Genomic DNA, 22027 nt, shown 5'->3' with positions numbered 1-22027 from the left:
AAAATCATGTGCTGCTACCACGACTACTACAATACCTTGATCAGCTGTAGTTACTGCCTTGTGTATCTGCCATTACCCCACCTAAAGAATTTGGGAATTTTTCAGTCAATCAGCTAAAAAAACCCCAAGAAATAACTTGGACAGACTGCAGCAGTTGTTTTGGGCAAAAACCTTTTTGGGGGTCTTGTCTAAAGAGGGTTGAAAAATAAAAAGCTAAAAACAAATAATCCAATGGCTCTCAGTTTTATTAAATAAGCAAAAATTTTTTATATATATAAACTATAACATATTTCATATTATTAAATAATTGTGCAAAACATTTACATAGAGCAGGAGGGGAACAGGTGATAGCCTATACTTCTTTTAGATTCTTGCAATTCTTTTAATAAATTTACAAACTTTAAATACAGACCAAAATCAGCAATACTGTATAATGACTCTTGAAAGGCTAACCAAACACTGGCATAAGAATAATTTAAGTGATGGTGCAATTGTATTTTTCCAGTTGAAATATTGCAGGAATACACTTAATGAGGGCTCTGTCACACAAACAAGCGATAGGGACATCAGGAGTGTGAAAGCTGAATGCTCACCACAGAGGTAACTGTGACAGATGCTTCAGGTAAACTTTTGGCAAGTCAAGATCAAGTAATACTTCAGCTTTGGAACAAAGTTTCACAGAAATGTTGCACGTTCCTTCCCCTTAGTGTGGAGTTTTAAAAATTACAATAATCCAATGTTCCTGTTTGTGGATTGATATAGATCAGGTATGCATACAGGTCACCAAGTATTTTTAATTTTATTATTTGAACAAAATGCCAAAATGCATAATTTGGGACAAACTGGCATTAGAAGTATGTAGGGGTAAACTCACCTACTTAGGTGGTTTTGGTTTTGTCTGTTTTTTTTTTCAATGAAGCTCCTTCTGCTTGTTCTAAGCAACCATACTCCACACCTATTTTTAACTTTACAGCTAAAGCGTTTTTACAAAAGCTAAACAGACTCATGCTAGTAAATAAATTACATGCTGCAGCAACTAGAGCAGTGCCCACTTACCACTACAGAGATTTAAGAATACCACATACTGGTTTAACATCCATTTTCACTCATTTTGTCATTAAGACTTACATTATATTTGGGTCAACCAAAAAAACCCAAAGAGATTTATAAAATTTTACAACAATTAAACAGTAATGTTTAATTCTACAAATGAATAAAGCCAACTACTGCAGCTCAATATGACAACAACAGGACTAACAGCAGTGAAATCATGTACAATTTACTATATTACTGACATGTAATTCTTACAAAAAACATGAAATAATTTAGACTGACATCCCATAAAGCATTTGGTTTTTGATTTATGAATTTAAAGTTACACACTTTTAAGTGACAAATTATGTGAAAGTAATATAGCTGAAGATGAAAGAGAAGTAAATCAGAACTCCCAGAGAATGCTCTGGCCCCAGTAAAGCACTAAAATCTACTGCTCAACTCTTATCAACTGCAGTAGGCCACGATTTTACCTTCACTTTTTCCCCCCACATCTAGAATTGTTTTTTCATGGATTTTATTAAAATATAGTTTCTAGAACTGTTCTTTTACAGTTTTAAAAACATTTAAATACCATGCTCTAAAAAAGAGCATTTATACAAAGTCTTATATTTACAATATAGACAGTTATGATCAGGTGTTAATAAGATCAACTCTTCCATGTAAGAAGAAATCCAAGCTTATGCGCTAAAGATTAATGAACGTGTCAGTGTCCTGAACTGTCTTGTAAACATAGCTGAAAACAGGTGTGGATGACCAAATTATCACTTAAAGTAGTTGATCAGGAAAGACTACATCACATAGAAAAGTTGCATTACCTCTAAGGAGGACTAAACAAGCACAAAATTTGCAGGTTATTTCCACAAGGCTGCACTGCCAATTCTGTAACTATGCATGAGAGATGCCAATAGCTTCTCAGAATAAGACAATTTGCCTCTGAAGTGCCTTAGGGAAATAGTATGCTGGGTTTGTGTTCTCACAGCATTCCCAATGTTTAAAAAGGAATTCTTCCATCAGTAAAACAAAGGTTAGTGAAAATTAAAATGACTGGACAAATCCAACAAAAATGGATATCTCCATAAGCCACCCAGCACTTCAGACAGAAATGTCTGTTGAGTTTTCCACATTAGAAAACATCAAAATCACCTACTGATCCTCTCTTAAAATAGCTTATCTTTATAAATGGAGAAAAATGGAACAAACATTTTTCTGCATACAAATATTTAATTCCATGCAAGATGGAAAACATGAGTGCACAATAAACTTCATCTCATACCTAAATAATTTATAAATTAATTGGTTAGAATAAAATAGGGTCTATAGCAATTACTGTTACATTTTAAACACATGCAGATGAGTTAACAGCAACATTTTTACATAAAGTTTAGTGCAAGAATGTATCTGCTTAATAAATAGACTGAAGATACCTATGTAATGCTTTGAGGTGTACACACAGTATTTGTGCACATAATAACCTGGTTCTCAAAAGTTGTCCCTGTTTGTCTATAAACTACAAGTGCCCATTTTAAATAAAAAAATCCATAATTATTCATGGGCTACTTCCCTGTGACACATGGTGTCACAAACGTTGTGGTGAAAATGTAATACTGAAGTTAATCTAGAGATTATTTTTTTTATACACAGTTTTTATACAATCAAGAAAAAGAGATACAATTTGTATCAACAAACAAAAGGTCATTTCTGGTTATTTGAGGCATTGCTCTCAGCTGCTTATATCATGCAAGAGAAGAGAATAAGAATTAATTGCAAATTAAAAATATGAAATGTTTTTGAAAACCGGTCAAGAGTTAAATCTGTTTTCCCCCAGCTGTTATAAGTGTCTGGATCATTTTCCCCACTAACAGAGAGAATAACCAACTAATTGAAACTTAAGTTATTTGTAAGTACAGGATCACCTTCAAGTTACTTCATTTCAGATACATAATGACATAGTCATTATATACATCACCTGTACCAACACAAGAAAATTTATCCTGTGTGAAATGATACAGTTATCAAATGTCAGTAAATTAAATGTAGTTGCACCCATAATTGTGGTTTCTTGTTGGTTCATTTGGTGGGTTTTTTTATATGACAGGAACCTATTTTGCATGTGATAAAGAGCCCACAAGATATTCTGAATCAAACCAACCACTACAGTAACACAAGTGGAGGAAATGATAAACTTTGTTTCTCAGACAAACAGATAACTAGAAAGCAGCATGCAAGCCATTATCAAAACACCAGAAACAACCCTGACTGCAGCCTCACGTTCTGTGTGTTTCACAGTAAGAAACATTTAGGCAGTGTCACACCTTCTCATGAAGAAACAAAAGGCCATAAACCAGGCCTTCTCAACTTTCATGAAAAAAACTACAGTAGAAGTCAACAAGTCCTAGCTCGAGACATGTCGAGTTAGTCATGGTTCAAAATGTTGAAATATACAGTGGATTCAAAAAAGGGCGTACAGTCAGTGCAGCTTAAAAAAACCAATAAACGCCTCTTTTGGAGACATTTAGCTACAAAGGTTCCCACCCTGAGCAAGATACCAGTTGCGCAAACAATGCCACACAAAATTAGCTCACCTGTTGAAACAGGAACTCTAAAAGCCTTCACGAGGCAAATGCACACCTTAGCGTGGATGTGAAGAGCAAAAACCAGGACAGCTCTGCCACAAACCCAAACTGGAGCATCTCTTTTCAAGAAGCAGCCTTCCCCCTCCACCCTTTCTGAAGATGATCTTGTACAGCCCCCTTGAATGTCAGGCTCACTCAAACACCTTCCTTGCTCCCAGAGGAAGGGCTGCATTTACTGATGAACTTCCATGTTAATATCCAGTTTTTGCTGCTTCAAGTTGAGTAATCCAGTTTACATAATACTGACAATTTATTTTCAGCTTGTCTAGTTATTTGGGCCAGCAGCTGTTTACTGCACATTTGAGAGGAGATTCTGGAGAGAAGCTACAGTTAAAGTTTCAGTTTACTGAATGGCACTCATGCCTTTACATTCCTTAATGTTTTGGTCCTAATTTAATAAAGTATTTGGCTTCTGTTGGGTTGAGCCAACATATTGAACAATGTAATAATAGTTATTCAAACTCTTGAGGGACAGTTCTGAAATTTAAGTATCAACAACCATGTTGACATTGAAAATCTGAAATCAGTTTTTCCTTTTATAAACAATTTTAATTTTTAGCAAATTTACTTTTTCTTCACTACTTAAGATGCCACTAGGCAGTGTCAAATGACAAAGCTGAAACCCTAAAAGTCATCTTGGTGTGTATAGAGCATACTTTTAGAGGCCGATTAGGTATTTATAAGCAAATTGTAAGTGTACACTAATACATGCAATATAATTGCTAACACTAATTTTGTAGTAACAGCTTTGAGACACTGATTGTGACATTATAGTTCTTAGTGAGCTATCCATGCAGCAAGGTATGCATTTCCTATAAAATACTATTAAAAATCCCTATATTTTAAAATCTTAAAATTTGCAATACAATCAACTTTTATATAGTGCCTCAGCATATATATGATTGCTACTGTGTACAGAACTTTATACTATCTTAGTAGAAAATATTTACAATAGATTGGCCTCTTCCTTCATGTAAGTTTTCCTCTGGGTCCTATGTGCTGTACAGGTTCATTTATCCAAAAGAGGCTGTACTGCTCTAACGCCCTGTTCTTAATTTGGCAACAATCATAGCTGCCAGCTGTTGTGCATCTGTCATGTGGGGATTCTTCTCCATCACAGAAAGGACAACGCTTGGAGGGAAAATATTGCAGAGGTTCTTGTATGTTTGATACTGATGTTCTGGGATGATATGAGGTTCCCGTGGCTCACCACATATCCCAATCCAGGGATTTCTCCAGAGCTGTTCCATCTTCTCAGGCATGCTTCTAACCATGACAGGTTCATAACATGGCTGCATGAGGTTGTTACTCAGTGGGTAGGAGTGGTAAGTGTAGGAGTCTGATGCACAGGGCAATGGATCCCAGCTGGCGTGCTGCTCCCGACACAGAGGTGGCCGTCTCTGCCTCGTGGGGTTACTCTCATAAAGCCGAGAGTCAGAAATGCTGTCCATTCTTGTCATCACCAAGGCACGGCTTGGTTGTGCAGTTGATGGATGAACGTTTTGAGGCACAGGGTATTCTCCTGGACAACTGGACCGTGCTCCAACAACTGGATGCTGGGCATGTAGGCCTAAGTGGGAAACTGACTGTTTGCGAAGGGATTGCTTAGGCTCTTCAGTTCCATAACTCTGACCTCTATTTAAGGCTTCATGGTAACCATGAGGGAAAGGCTGAAGACGATTTTTCGATGGCAGTCTGTGGCTCTTCACATTGTCTTCTGGACTGGCATCTGCTACACCCAGATACAAGTCATTGTAAGAGGAATAAGAATCATTACTTGTATGGCTTAAGCAATTGTCAGGACAGGGGCTTGAGTTTCTAGAATACATCCCCTGGTCCATATCAGCCCCGTAATAATCTGAGTTACGGATACTACTTATGCTTAAGTTGGAGAAATCACTGAGTAAGGAGTAATAGCCATGGTCCCCCAGTGACTCATATTTGGGATACTGGTCAATATAGCTAACTGAGGTGCCATGGCTATTGGTGACTAGTATAGGAGGATATTGCACACTGGACATATGTTCCAGTGAGGATTTCTGATGTACGAACTGTGAGGAACCTGGCACCGGACTGCTTGCAGAACGAGTATTTAATGCACCAGCTGCATGGCTTTTTGGTGGAGGGAGCGTTGGTACACTTAATGCAGAAACCAGAGACGGGACAGAGCTGGCCTCGGACTTCCGGGCTGCTGATAACTTTTCCTCAGGCTCCACAGCTACTGACCTAATGCTTGGATCTGACTGGCGTTTTGGGGCAATGCGTTTCACTTCAGAACTGATTTCTCCTTTGGAGCTGGATGGCCCTGTGCCACATTTGGCCAAGGCTCCCTCACTCATAGTTTTCACAGCAGATAATTTGGCACTTATTCGAAGCTCATCCGCTACTGACCTTTGAGGCTGGTTTGCACGTTCTGGGTGGTAATATTTACATTTGTGCCCATAGGTGCACTTTTTACCTGAAAGAAAAGGGTTTTCAGGTTAAATAAATCAAAAAAACTCATTAATACCACCAGTTGCTATCTTTTTTCTTTATATCTTTCATCACTTTGCAATAGCAGTATTTATATAATAAACTTCTAAGGATAATGATGGATTTTATATATACAGGCAGTCACAGACTCTGCTTGCTGCCTGCATCCACATCTATCTGCATCAAAGGCACGATTTTTTTTTCCTAGTGGCTTATGATTTTAATCATGACAACATACACACAATGCTATATAAAACAAATCAGCTTTAACACAGTTTTATTAATTACAAATCTCCTCCCTCGAATACAAACCAGAATAGAATAGCAAAAAGCTGTATTATGCATAAGGTGTATCTTGTAATCCTCAATTTTCTGCTACACTGTTTTTATAAATATGTGCATGAGGGGTATAAAAGGATCATTGTGCTTGGATGGAAACATGAAAAGTGGTACATTTTGTTCTGATAATGACAAGATGTTAATTGCTAGTTTCACCTACCTTTAAATGCAACAAATCAATCTGACTTGCGCACTTACCATAAGGACACGGTTGTTTCTTATGTTCAGGAATAACTGGCCTTTTTCTCAAGAAATTTTCAAGGCTTGGACCATGACGTCCTAAAGGATCATCTGGAGGCATAAATCTAAGGGAAAAGAAATGAAACATGACCAGTTTTTCCTGAGAATGCTGAATTAGCAAATTTATTTACTTTTGAAGAAAAAACCCATACTTGTCATTCACAAAAGAATACATTAGCAGCCGCTCCTCTATGAACTTCTTCCATTCTGGTTTTTCATTCTGAAGATCCCGATAGTTATCATTGGACACAATGATGCCATCTGAGTCGAAGGCAAGTTTAACTATGAATCGATCATCATAGCAAACTACTCTTCTTCCCTGAACTCTTCGAGATGGGGTGAAAACAAGAATTTTTTCTTTCTCCAATTTACGTAAGATTTCTTGATCTGTAAAATAATTTTAGTTGAGCAGTTTTTAAAAACGTTTTAAAAGAAAGAAATGCAACCTTTGTATTACGAAAATTCTTGCCTTTTTTGTCTGACAAAGTATCTTGCAATTATATTCATACACAGACCTCGTTATGATTAAAAAACACCTCAATGTGGATTTTATTTCTGAGGTTTCAAAGCACTGAGTAAATATTCAATATTTGAACTTCATAACCACTCTGTAGCCATGTACCTTTACTCAGTCTTTCTGAACATGTCAGAAATTCAGGTGTTAGTGTATTACAACAGCCTTGTTAGGCAAGAGTAAAATGCAAGGTAAAAACACATGCTGCCTTTTCAGTGTTCAAGATAACCCTACTAACTGAGTCCCTGGCCTGTTACTACTTATTTCATACTCTCACCCAGCAAATAAAACTCAATTCCTGTATGCTCAACAACATTTGCAAATGGGAAAATTTCAACTGCTGCTTCTCAAAAATGTTGAAACCATCCAATAATGTTACAAAACCCAAATCATTGTTAACACATGCAGATATTTAAATGCTTGTTTTGTAATCAATGAAACTGTTGTGTTTTCAAACAAACAGTTGAGTGCAACATCATCATCACCACATCCACAGCCCAGTACTAGGACCCATCAGAAACATGACAATATATTTTTTTTTTCTTTTTAGCCAAGGGATCAAAGAAAATCTTGGTGTTACCTGTAATTGGTGCATCAGGTCGAGACTGTTCTTTTCTCCATGCAGGTACAAACACAGTGATATCTTTATGTCCTTTTTCCAGAAACCAATCAACAGCTAGTTGAATTCCCCGGCAGGAAAATCCTTCTTTGTTCCCATGGCTGAAGAACATGCAAGTTTTAGAAACAGCAAGGACCAAAAGTTACATTTGGTTTTGGTTTTTGTTATGGTGGTTTGGTTGTTTTTTTCTTCTAAAGCTGCCATGGTCAAAGGATATAAGGAAAAAAAAGTCTGTAAAGTTTTATTAGGCCTCCTTGCATAATTGGAAAAAGACAACTGTACTGAGCTATTCAGCCATCAGCTTACAGCAACCCTGCTACTTAAAAGGTCTATAAATTATGAAATTTTACTATCCCCAGAGCAAAAGCAAGTAAACATGAAGTTTTTCTTTTTTTTTTTTTAATTTTATTAGCTGACCTAATGAAAAATATCACTTTCCCTGACAAACTGAGTTCACCTTAAGTAGCACCATAAAATGCTACCACAAAAAGAGGAATAAACAATGCTGATTGCCATAGGTGATAAGTGCTTTTAGACATCTATATTAATAAAATATTTTCCTCTGATACTAAATGTTCTTCATTTTTATTAGAACTTCTTATAGGAAAGAAGTAATTGTGTAAAAGTTAAGTCCCACCCCATCAAAAATTTGTTTTCTGAAACTCAAAGGAGTCTCTAAAACAGCACACAACTCCCTCATAAAAAATCACACTTACTCAATGATAAACAATGGCTAGCTGAACTCTGTACTCTACAGAGTTCAAAAGTGGTATGGAACAGGTATCTCTTGGGTTAGTGTTAACCTAAGCAGCCAAGTGTACATAGAATATCCTGAGTCACAAGGGGCAAGCAGTGTAGCCGTGCTGGTCAGCAGGTTTAGCTCATGTGTTATCTCTGTTCTGACACAGCTAAATTGCTCTGAATACTGAGCAGGCTCAATCATCAAGAGCTCAAATACCATGAATTCACTGCATTTCATTACCATCCACTTGTCACTTTAGAAAGAACCAAGTTTTCCTACCGTGCTTAGTTACTTTCCTTTAATGTCCAGAAACAATTTTCAGTATTGTTCAAGGACTTCAAAATACTAAACCCATCCACACAAAAGCACACTACAAAGAGATTGCTTGAACAAAAGATTTGAGGTAAGAACTTGGTTTAAAATGAGGGCAGGGGAACTGGAACATGGATTACATATAAAGAACTAACAGCATAATTAAAAGCCTAGACTAAAGAGTCCATAAAATAGATGTATTATAAGTGTAGCAGTCTACATGACTTAAAATGACATTGCCATTAGTATTTTTTTTTAATATTTTAGTGATTTATTCTTTTCAAACATTGTGATAGGGACACCCACCTCATAGCGACATTGCTTCCATCAATGACAATTGGCCTCAAGTTATCACTGTTATCCACCACTTCATCTTCCAGGGACAATTCAGGGCTTGCTATTTCCTTTGGGCAAGGGCCTCTTGACACCAGAGTACCAGTGGTACTGCTGGCAGTGCTTTGTCCCTCTGATTCACTTTTGTTGCCAAGTCTCACAAGCTCTGCTAGAACATCATTGATGAGCGCATCCGCTCCCAACTTATTCAGTACAGCCTGGATCTGATCTCCTGCATACCCAAGCTTTAAAGCAAAATCCATTTTAGCTTGGTATTCCTTGTCCAAATTTGTTTTGCATTCATCTAGCTTCAAGTCTTGTGTGATACTGCTCTGTGAAAAACTTGGGCGATCCAGGCATGGGGACCGGCAGAGCGGCCGATGCGGTTTGGTGGAAACCTCCTTTTCTCTCCACTGAGCACTGCCTCTGAAGTATGGTTGCTCAGGCTCACTTTCTGAGCTCGTCCATTCCTCAGACTCAGCACTGCATTCCCCCGCGTCTTGCTCCACATTTCTGTCTTCTCTGGAGTGCCTCTTCTCCATTTTCAGCTTCCCTACCATAGACCAGGCCGTCATCACGTTCAGCTTCCAGCCAGAGCGCTCAGTTCTCGTTCATTTCCAAAGCCACCTGGAATTCATGCCCAATTGCATCATGTTGGCCAATTAAAAGTTTACACAAGGCTGGAGCTAATTTGCCTTGCTTACTATATTCTGGCATAAGCAACACCAACATGAAGTTCCTTAAAAAAAAAGGAAAAAAAATTAAAGATTAGGTTTTGATCAATTCTGCAAAATATTCAACTACAATGATTTTGTTTACAAGTCAGTAGATGTCCCTAGTCATTCACATTTCTATGTAAAGTGATTATAATAAAGCATATAATTACACTGTCTGTGTAATCACAAATAAGACTCTCTTTCCCTCCCTCAGTTACTCTACCTACAAAAAGAAAGAACAATTCCCACACAATAAACATAGAACTGGAATGGATGATCTCAGTAATACTTAAAGATGATAACCCAGAAAAGGGTGAGACACCATTTCCACTAGAAACATGGCTTCTACTGCAAGAACAGCCTGTCTACACTAGGAACAACTGTGCAGTGTTCCAGTATGTATAAAATTTAACACAAACCATTTCAGCCTCTTTCAGTAAGGATTTACTACCAGAACCAACAAGTTTACCTAGCAAAAGTGTCTTCTGGAAAACAGAACAGACATTTAACAAAATAATACAAGCCACAAAAGAAAATTAAAAGCATCACCAGTGTGCATATAAGTCAAAGCTTATTCATTTGAAATTTTCATATCCTTTTGGTTTTAGGTAATAAGATGCAGAAAATCACAGCACCTATTATACCACTCACAGAATCATAGAACAGCCTCTTCACCATTTGTGAGAGGCCATCCCTAACTCCTTTTGGACAATTTACAGGTGTTTCCCTGCTGCTTCCTAGAGCGCTGGTGTTTCCTGGTTCCTCTCTGACACTCAGAAGCACATCCCTTCCACTGGTGAATCTAGTTCAAAGCTCTGCTAGTAAGTCTTAGAAAGTTTTCTTTCTTGACTGTTTCCCTACATTAAATGGTGGAGTTCTGTTGTCTATGGGAATATTTCAGAGAACAACAGGTCTAGAAGAGTGATAAAATTTGATAAGCAAAACCATAAAAATGCCAAAGGATCTCTGAGACAGGTCCATATTGGCCTAACAACAACCAAACCCCCTAAAATTGTCTCAAAGTGAAACTGAGATTATTAACCTGCAAAACCTTTATATAGTAATATATAATAACCATAAACAGGCAAAACAGTAACATTCTACCAGACTGCACTCCAATTTATGCAAACAGAAATGTACACACACACAGCGACAGATGCTCAAAAGCCTAATTTCCTTAGAAAAATGCTAATCACTCATACCTAAAAAAAAACCCTAAAAGGTCAAGTTTTGAGTCAATCAACATCATTTTTTAATAAAGAATAACCATACTTTTTCATGATCCTGGAGGATTTCTTCCAACTTAAAGAATTCTGTGGTAGTTTAAGTCCTTTATGCCATATGAAATAAAAACACAATTGCATTTGAATGGAAATTCCAATCTTGACTAGTTAGTTTTAAGTTAGACTTAAAAAACTTCTGTTCTTTCATGTTATTTATTCAAAGAGTATCCCTCTAAATACTTAGGTATTATTTTTACAGTATTCTCTATTTTAATTCCAAGTGATTATTCTCTCACATAGCACTAATAGCACTATATTTACAACCCAAGTACTTGCCAGCTTAGATGTATTAATAGCTTGACCTGGAATGGATTTTAAATAGGTCTCATACATAACCTTGTACCTTTCCAACATTAAAAAAAAAGTATATAAAAAAATTACCATAAAAGAAGGTTAAAATACAAGGTTATCAGCACACTGCACCCACAGCATACAAAATATTGCAATGAAGGAATGCTGTACAATACATGTAGCAAGACTAATTTTTTTCAAATTATTGAGACTGTACTGCTTTGGCACTGGACAAAGAACAGCATGATTCTGTCCATCCAAGTTTAAAGAGCTTCATTCTTCTTTCCCAATTGTCATCTCTCTAAGCACAATGTCACAAGAATTTGGCTTCTGTTAAACTTATCATCTTGAAACCTCAATTCTCTCCCTGACCCTCACAATGCCTTTGATGCCTCCCCAGACTGTCCAAGCCATGTGCAATCACAGAACAGTTTTTCCTTGCATCCCCACTGTGTACCACACTCCCTCTGTCTGTGAGATGGCCCAGGCAGCCCCAGGCTCAGGGTGATGGGTGTCACCCTGACAGCACAGTTACATTCCCCCCCAAAGACAGCCAAACATGAACACACACTTAAAGGAAAGCAAGCTACTACAAATATCTCATTTAAAGCTATTACAGAAATACAGACACTGCAGCTTTAAATTTTTAATCCTCATGATGCTCGCTGCTAAGCAACCAACCAAGTTTCCTTCCCAAACACCTCTTTCAGCACAGTCACGAGCAACTAGTAGAACTGATAATGTGATTCAGAAAAAAGAGTAAGACAAAATCAAGTCTATTTTGTTCATAAGGGCCCAAACTGAAAGCATGTCTTCAACTTTGATGGTATTACAACAGAAAGAAAATATCTGCACAATAATAAAGTACTGTAATATAAATGAACACTTGCAAATTATTCAACAATCACTATTCAAATGACAATGACTATTTCGAGCTGGTGCTAGAAATACTCTATTCAAAGCCTGCTCATTTCAGCAGGACCAACAGAAGTTCAGGAAAAACAAAGGGCTGAACAGCTTCTTCTGGTCCCTTATGGCACTGCCTTTACCCTGACTCCCGGGTAAAGTGACGGCCCCGTGACGGACGGAGGAGAAGAGCGGCTCTGACAGAGCCCAGGTGGCTCCTGCCATTGCCCCGGTAATGCCCACGAGATGGGGCGGGGGAGCGGTCCCGGCAAGCGGCCCGGGACCGGGGCTGCCGCTATTGCCGCTTCCCTGCTCCGCTGCGGGGCAGCCACGGCCGGGCTCGGCCCCCGCCCCGGGAACCGGGGGTGTGAAATCTGCGGACGGGAGCCGCACCCTGGGCCGCACCGAGCCGGGGGAAAAGGCAGAGCTGAGTCCCTCAAGGAAACTAAAGTCACCTTTATAGGCAGGAGTGACTCCATCGCAGTTTCAACAATAACGAGTTTTGTTTTAGCGACCCGAGGGCCGCTGCGAGCAGAGCCACGGCCCCCGGGCGGGGGTGGCCGCACTGCGCGTCTGTCCCCGGGCCGTGCGGCGGGCAGCGAGCGCCCGGTCTGTGTGATGGTGTTACATAGGTGTTTCCCATTCCTCGAAAGGGAACACCTATGTAAACTGATTACAATAAAACATATAATTGCTCTGAATACTGAGCAGGCTCAATCATCAAGAGCTCAAATACTATAAATTCACTGCATTTCATTACCATCCACTGCATGTCACTATAGAAAGAACCAAGTTGTCCTACCCTACCTTGGTTACTTTCCTTTTCCTGTCCAAAGAAAAAGAAGTTGTTTTTCAGGCTCCCTCAAACCAGGCTATAAGTAAGCAGAGTCCTGTGTTAACAAATACCTTAGAATGGAAACTGAGCCAAGACACTGTTAGTGCCTATGAAATGAGAACCTTTCTTCCATCCTTTAAAATATGAATCAGAAAAACGCTGGGTGATTTATCAGTTTCTATTTGCCAAAGGAATACTTTAATTTTAAGATGCTTAAAATGAATACATGTTCAAAAAGTTCTTGTACTTTTTAATCTAATAAATTAGACATGGTCTAAAGAAGGATCTGAAACCAGATCCACAGCTCACTTAAACATTTAGAGACATGTATAATAGCATTCACAGAATATGTGCTAAGTCAAGCAGCATTTTTAACAGAAGTGTTAAAATGGCAGATCAGGCTTTTCAGTCCCTTGATAATTAGAGCCATATAAATGACAGCATTTTGATTCAGTTTAATGCATTTTTTTTTCTTATCTTACTATGCAATGTCAGTCTCAACACATTCCTGGGAAGTCTCAACACTGTCATTTTGATGAACAGAGAAACCCTAAATTTACACAAATCAAAGGCCTAATACTCTATAGTCTTTTATCAAGTGAAACTCAGTACAATGTCAAGAAAAATATTTTACTTTTTCTACTTACTATGGCTCCTCTGAAATAAAACACTAATATACATTAAATCTAAAGTATTAGCTATTTACACCAGCAGTGAACACCTTGCCCTTAAAATTAATATTGAAACACCAATTGAAAAATAGCCTGCTAGCTATGATTAGTAATAAATTTTATTTAGAAGCTTCCTATTTTCTGAGTCAATTCAGATAAAGTATTTTAAAAGAAAAACAAATTTGCCATTTCTGTTTCTCCATCTGTCTCTCCCCCTCCCTTACCCATCTTTGGAGAACAATAAGGAATGTGACTTAGCACTCTTCTATTACAGAGGCAAAGGACAAAGGAAGGTTTTCAGTGTTGACTCACCAGTTAAGATAAATGTAATTGTTACCACCACCCAACCCTGAAGGGGTTGTTCTTCTTTGACAAATGCTGATGGAACACTTGTAATAGTAGGAAAAGTTCAGTTGTGCAGAGGGGGCTGAATTTCAGGAATTCATACACCAGAATATATAGAACTGGAAATTACTTGAGAAATACCACTAGGCTTTAGCTTTCTGATCTACAATCTATATTGCAGTTCTTGTATACACTGAACAGTGATGGAAAAACCCACCCTAGGGACACACAAATAAATACAGATAGATAGATAAACCCATATATACATATACATGTAAATTCTAATTCTGTCAGTGTATCACTCGATAAATTCCATGGATCAGTTCAGAAAAGTGAAATAGAGCTATTGCTTCCCAAATGCTGCAAACACTTAAAAGTTTGGTAGTTCTCCTTCCTCACCAAGCTCCAGCCCACTGTTCCTGAAATCCTTTTACCACAGCTGGCTCAGTTTAAGAAAGTTATGAATGCTGTTTGAGAACAATGGAAATGCAGGGTACTGCCAATGAAAGTAAATCAATAAAAGAATAAAGTAAGCCCCTGAGTTAGCAGATCAAACATTTTCAAACACCGTGAGAATATCATCGAGTGGATATGAAAAACTAGATCCCTGAAATCATGCCATGGACTCTTCACCAAAACACCTAATTAACTAGAACCTACTCATTCTGACTCTCCCAAGAGTATGAAGAAGTTGATGGGCTCAGTTGGAAAAGGGACTGGGTGGGAATTTTTTGAGGGAGGAATTTGTTTGTTTCTTAAACACAGATCAAGTTTACAGTTCACCTCAAAAAAATAATTGCAGTTGTGCAAAGGGGAACAACATCCTGCAAGACAAAGGCAAGAAAGAACCATCATGAGAGACAAAAACATATAAGCATTGTCATGCAAAAAAGTAATTGTGCAAGTACCACCCTAAGGACATAAGTTTCTCACTTTCCTTTTCAACACTGCTGAATGCAAGTTATTGGTGTCTGGCTGGATTACTGATCAGGAATCAGGGAGTGACAGTATCCTTCAGCAATGACAAGACAGCTGAATTAGATTCAAGAGCCAGTCCTTACTCCCCTGACTGTGAAAAGTAATAAGCACAACTCTGCCTTTAAATGGTCTTTTTATTTCAGGAAAATTAGATTAAATACTACATTTCTAGTGATCACGACTTTAAAAAATCCAACCCAAAAACCTTAAGAAGAACATTCCATATTTGCAACTGAGTTGCCATACATTTCAAATTTAGATTTTTTTTTTTTTGGCTGACCTTGATGAAAACTTCCTCATTCAGATTATAAGAAATTGTACTGAGTTACTATGTTATTGCTCAACCTCCCAATAACAAGCAAGAAACTAAATAGAAAAGCAGAGCACTTGGCTGCATCAGAAAAAAACCTCATAGAAGGTGCTCAGAACTTCATTTTACTTTTCTAGCTCTGCTCAAACTGTAGATTTGTACATCACAAACACTAGGTGTTTGTCCTGCAAGATTGACAAGAGTATGACTAAACATTTGTGGCACGTTTTATAAAGGGTTCAGAAATTAACCTAGAGAACTTTTGGAAAATGCCAGGAACAGAACAACATAAACCTACCAACAGACACCAGGGAAATGAGAACAAGCATTTTGATTAACTCTAAGTTGGAGAAATCATGGCTATTTCTGAAAACCCAAAATAAAATACATGAAATACTAGGGTCACAGTAGATTTGGAACATTAAATAAAGCAATGTTTTCCTTGCTGAGCAAATATGTGATTAATCCTTTGGCCCAAATCTACAGCTTTTACTAAATCTAAACTTACCAAGAAGTCATTTTGTTTTCATGACTACACGATTTAACTCAAACCACAAGACAGAAACAACACCATAGAATAGAGAACTTGGTAGGAAAGTATGCATTTTTACTGCACTCTTATCATATTGTGAAGTTTTGTTAAACTGAAAAATTATTCTAAAAAACTACAGCAACACCTCAATGTTTGAGGCACTTCCAATTTACTTCAGGAAATACTTTCAGTGATCATTGATACATGTATTGGAATATACATAAAAGCAAGCTGGGTCTAGCATATCACATAGAGAACCTGAAATTCCTTGTGAAGGAGTCAACAGGGGAAGTTCAGGTTGGATTTTAGGAAGAAGTTCTTCCCCTGAGGGTGGCTGGGCACTGGAACAGGCTCCCAGTGCAGTGGGCATGGTGCCAAGCCATGGCTCAAGGAGCCTCAGGACAAAGCTTCAGGCACACGGTGGGATTCTTGGGTGAAGGGCCAGGAGCTGGACTGTGATGATCCTTGTAGCTCCCTTCCAACTCAGGATATTCTATAATTCTGTGAACTACAAATCAAGTGTGAACTGAAGAGAAATGCAAAAGTAGTATAACATTTAAGCACCTTGCCTCAAACTTCATTGATTTTGTCATACTCATAAGTATGAATTCAAAAGGACAGGATAGACATAGCTGGAATTCTAAACAGAGGAAACAGCATTTTAGTTCTTTCTTAAATTACATGATTCCTGTTTGGAGTTAACCCAACCTAGAAAGAACAGGTAGTGCTGAGCACAAGACAAATATAAAGTACAGGCCTTCTGAAGGGAAGAAAATGGAGTATTTCTGTTGCATTAGGTATTTAATCATTATTTCCTAAGACAGAAAAAAAGGAAATAATTATACAGTAAACACACACTTAAAAACAGTGTTCCAACAATTATATATAGTATCTTTTTCCTACCAATTTTCCCCTTTCTAATAATCTTAAGGAGCTACAGCTAGCATTATTGCCACTCAAAAGGTCTGTTGTCCCTACTAAGTCAATATTTACACTTCAGCTGACAACATGACATAAAATGAGAGCAGACATGTAACTCCTAAAGCTTATTTGTGGGCAGTTCCTTTAAACTGAGATGATTTATTTGGATCTATGACCAAAGGAATACACTAGCTCTCCTAATCCACATTCTGATAGGAGGCCATTTGGTACTACCTACTCTGCAGATATAAATGACTCATTATTGCTCTGTGAAGGGAAAAAAAAAAAAGTTGTGATTGCAGCTAAGTCAAAGACACATCAAGGATGTGATGCATCTTATCTTAACTTACACCAATTCAATTTGTAATTGAATATTTAGAATACTACTCTGGCAGACTAAACCAAATATTCCTTTAAACAAAATTCTCATTCAAAAGCAGTCTCTGAGAAACCTGAAAAACAAAGGGTGTTGTTTCTAAAGACCTCAATATACTGGATGGACCCTCACATGCTATGCCATCCAGGAGGCAGGATGGACTCACCTGTTAGGATAGAAGCTTTCTGATAAACTGAAAAAATCACTTCAGAAACTACCAAAAAACAGTCTGAAGCAGAGAGAGACACCTCACACAGTGAGTATCAAACAGTACCTTTATGGAAAGCAGCAAGGGGAGCTTGAAGGCATCTTGTGGCTTTATATTTTCACTCCAGTTACCTTGCTTTTGCAAAAACAAAGTCAGTACATGGCTAATTAAGTCTGCAATAAGGATGGTGTTGGACTAAGTGATCTCCTGAAAGAAGTCCAACACAAACTAATTCTTTTTTGCTAAGATTCCTTTATTCATATGATGGCAACACTGTTCATTTGCAAGGTGAAGAAGCTGCAAAGCCATCATCAAGAAGACAAGACAAAAAGCCTACCACTCTGCTTTGAAAATTAAAATGGCAATCCCTATGCTCCAGCAACTTCATCACTCTCTTTCTAAAAGGAGATCTACCCATGGACAAGACCTGAGGGAGGAAGGTTTTCTGGTGTGATGGATTATTTTGTTTTAGGGGGTGGAGTTTTTGTTTGTATTTTAAATCAATGTATTTAAACCTAGAAATCAGAAAAGGTAGAGACTTGGCAAAGAGGTGGAAACTAGTATTTGATCTTACAAAAAAAGAAAAAGCATTGCCTCGGGGCGGGGGGCAATTGCAAGTGGTTTTAGGTTGAAATTGTCAGACTTAGTTTTGACTTTATATGATTTGGCTGATGTGTCTGTGGGCTCAATAAAGGAGTGCATACTTCTTGTGGATAACCTCACTAAACATAAGAGTCTAAACCTTTGGATTTAACCTAATGTTCATACTCTGCCACGTTACAGCATTCAATTAAAACTAAAAGCCATGTCAGCTAATGAGAACAGATATTAATCTTGATGAGGGTCTCTCTCCAGATGGAACAAATGCAGAAAGGGGCTCTTAAATTCTGACTGTGTAACAAACAAGCACCTTGGCCTATGCTGGGATTTGTAAAACGCTTTAGTTCTACTCTACAATGATTTCCTAACGAAATTCTAGAAGAGGCCTACAACAAATGATGCAAAGCCTAGGTTTTATTTTGACATGGTGAATCAATCTGCTTTCTAGCAAGCCATGTCAAAAATAACCCATGAAAGAAAATTACAATAGGTACCTTTACAAGTCAAAGATACTTAGCTGAAGTACTTATTTAAATATAGAACATATATATTTGAATCAAAATTGCCAGCTAATGAAGATTTTTTTCTTATTATGACCATGAATAAATTGGTCACCTCAGAAGAAATGAAACTACATCTCAGGAGATGTTATACTGCTCAGCTCTGCACTGCAAATGTGTTTCCTAACTCTGAAATATATCTAAGGCAATTCTACATATTATGGCATCAGACAGCCTGGATCTGTAAAGGTGGTCATGGTATTCTTATTTCCAGATGAAATATCTGTGATACCATGAACACATCATACAAAATACAGCTTATCAACAAAAAGGGACAGTTCACAGGAAACTAAAAACACCTCACATTAACAGATGGCAAAGCATTTTAAAAATACCACTATTATGGCTCAAACAAGCTTTTCATTTACAATGTATAAAAATTAGCCTTTTACAATAAAATTACACACAAAAAAAGTTGATATATTTAAAAGTATATAGTTATCCAGCCATGAAAACATGGCTCTTCAAAGCCCTTTATGCCTAGCAGATTCCATGATGCAAACAAGGACAGCATTCTCAGGTATGTGTAGCATTACAGCCATTTGGGTTTTTTAATTTCTTTTTTCCACATTGTAAGATCAACAAATCAATATATCAAACTAATTTCAAATGTGGCAACACCTGGGAACTTCTTCCAAATTTATAAATTGCTTTTCTTCATCTTTCCAAGCCCTGCTTTCATACCTGAAATTAGATGCTGCCTTCCTTATTCCCAAAAAGCCCCAGTGCTTCTGCTCTTGATTCAAACAGTAAAAAAGTGCAAGTGATAGAAGCAATTTGTTGCACTTCTACTATTCACAGATTTATAGTAGAATTATAAGTGTTCAAGAAAATAACATTTCAGTTGCAAACTGTACAGTGGCTAGGAAAGTCAAAACCAGCAGATGTCTACAATGGAATAATTTAAATTGGAAAAGGCTTCCAGAAAGATCAAAGAACAGAAAGCCAGAACTTACCTAATTTACAGCTGTTGACAGTAAGAATTTACTTTCTTACCAGTTCATCAGCATATAATGGGTATCCCTTCATCCATCTTAACCCTTTTTCTTGTCATTCCTTCCAAACAGTGAGTTTGGGTTAGGTTTAGATTTAGCAGTTAGGTTTTCTTTTTTTTTAAATACCTTTTATTGCAATCATTCAAATAAAATTGACTTAGGAAGCTTTATGGATTGCTTCTATTAAAACTCGCTAAACATTAGATTATTTTAGAAGGCAGACAGATCCAGGAAATGTCAACACTGACAGGACTGATATACAGAAAACATGTGACATTGGAGAAGAAATGACATATTCCAAAGGAAGCTAAATTACTCTATATTTGAAGATGACCTTGAAATTTCCACTAACCCGTTTTTCCATTAAGAGGCAAAAATAATTTTATCAGTGGCACTAGCCAAATTTGTGAAATATACCTTCCAGTCATACATGCCATAGTTCAGTTACAACATTTGGCAAGCAGAAGATACATCTTATCAACAAAGGATCCTTCCTATGGAAAAAAGACTACTTGACAGGCTCTTCTATTTCAATAAACAAACATACCAAGCACAAGAAATCAGATGGACCTGAAATGCTGCATATTCCCAAGCACTCAGAACTAATGATCTGCATAATGGAAGTTCCTAAATGACCAGCATTTTAATATGCCTCCTATTCTTACTTCCCATTTATGGCAACACATGCTAATCACTGCAACACACTGCAAGACTAAAACAAAAAAAGTAAAACAATATCAGACATATCTCAATAAACTCAAATAATTTAGATTCACATCTATCAGAAGACACAATATAGCTTTTGCTTCAATTTTACTGTTTTGCTAGCCTGTGATGTAAACGCCTCCTGTGAAATATAATTTCCAAATGATTTAATGACAATTAGAAAAGCAGACAGCTATGAAAAAAATAACATTTTCAAATGAACTGATTAAAAAAGTATCTCAAACCTCAAGCATACTGCATGAGTGAGCAGTTCCTTATTCACAGTTGCATTATAAAGCAAAATGGAAGGATGCAAGTTGCAATCATCAGGTATCCTCTACAAAAGTAATTTCCTTATTTCACCACCTTTCTTCCTTAATGCAAGTTTCCTGCGTTGTTCTTTTGTTCAGACACCGAACACCTTCTCAAACAGCGTGCTAACGCAGCCTTTGCAATCTCTCCTTGGAGCTTGCAATGACTAAATGACGGGGAATTTCCCGGCTCCGTACCCCAGTGCCCAGGCCGCTCCACCTGCCCTGCCACAGCAGCCGGGGGCTCTGAGCGCGCTGCCGCAGCCTGGGCGAGGATGCTGCCATGGGTCCCCGCCAAGGCCTCGCGTCCCTCGCCCAGCGTGCGGCTGCTGCGGGCCAGGCGGCAGCGACCAAGGGCAGCGGCCCCGCAGCGCGGAGGGACGCGCCACGGCAGGCGGCCGCCGCTCCGGTGCGCGACGGGCGGCAGGGGCACCCCGGGCAGCGGCGGGAACAGCCCCGAGCAGCCCCGGGAGCAGCCCCGGGCGGCGGCGGTGCCCGCGCTGTCCCTCCCCGGTAGCGGAGCGCGGTCGGACGGTGGCCCAAGGCCGCGCCGCGGCTGCCGCCGGGCCCGGGCCGCGCCCGACGAGCGGCAGGGGGCGCCCCGCAGCCCCGCTCCCCCCGCCGCGCGGACCCCGGGGGAGGGGAGCGCTCCGCCGGGCTCCGCCGCTCCCCCGCTCCGAGCCGCCCTCGGCACCCCCGCGCCCGCCCGGGGCCTCACCCGCTGCTGTCGCTATGGACACCGTCCGCGGCTCCCTGCGGGATCTGGCGGCGAAGAGGTGAAGGACGGCAGGGCTCGGCGCGGCCGCGGCACGGGCCCCACTCCGGCCGCTCCCGCCGCATGGAGGGGGAAGGGCTGGCCGGAGCGAGGGGAGATGAGGGGGCGTGGAGGAGCAGAGCCAGGACGGGACGGGATGGGGAGGGATGGGGGAAGTGCGGGCTTGGAGTTCAGCGCCGACGGGAGCGCGGGGGCCGCTGCCGCCGCCTCATCGCCGCCCGCGCCGCACCGGGCCCGCGCCGCCGCCGCCCGGCCGCCGTCGCCCGGCAACGCGCGCGCCCCCGCTGCCGCAGGCGCGCGGCTCCGCGCGGCGCCCCGCGCGCTCCCGACGCCAGCGCACGCGCAGCCTCGCACGCGGCGGCGCGCGCCGGCCTCCCCTCCTCCTCCTCCTCCTTCTCCTCCTGACGGCAGGGGGCGCTGCAGGCGGGAACGGGATCGGGGAACAGGGA

General features: G+C 39.6%; 1 protein-coding gene across 2 annotated transcripts; it reads right to left on the bottom strand.

Moving 5' to 3' along the window:
* Window positions 1-227: 227 nt before the first annotated feature.
* Window positions 228-21623, bottom strand: ZC3H12B (zinc finger CCCH-type containing 12B). 2 transcript variants are annotated; one of them, XM_066559763.1, is made up of 6 exons: window positions 21522-21623; window positions 9234-9999; window positions 7835-7974; window positions 6893-7127; window positions 6699-6805; window positions 228-6147 (listed from the first exon to the last, which is right to left on the bottom strand). In XM_066559763.1, exons 2-6 carry the CDS (start codon window positions 9833-9835, stop codon window positions 4727-4729), a joined length of 2505 nt encoding a protein of 834 aa, XP_066415860.1. In that variant the 5' UTR covers window positions 9836-9999; window positions 21522-21623; the 3' UTR covers window positions 228-4726. The 2 variants fall into 2 exon arrangements, with proteins under 2 accessions (XP_066415860.1, XP_066415861.1); XM_066559764.1 differs by lacking the exon at window positions 21522-21623 and adding an exon at window positions 20859-20936.
* Between the last annotated feature and the right edge of the window lie 404 nt (window positions 21624-22027).

The sequence above is a fragment of the Molothrus aeneus genome, chromosome 14 (assembly GCF_037042795.1).
Source record: "Molothrus aeneus isolate 106 chromosome 14, BPBGC_Maene_1.0, whole genome shotgun sequence".
Classification (NCBI taxonomy): Eukaryota; Metazoa; Chordata; class Aves; order Passeriformes; family Icteridae; genus Molothrus; species Molothrus aeneus.
This window is presented reverse-complemented; position numbering and strand designations above follow the sequence as displayed.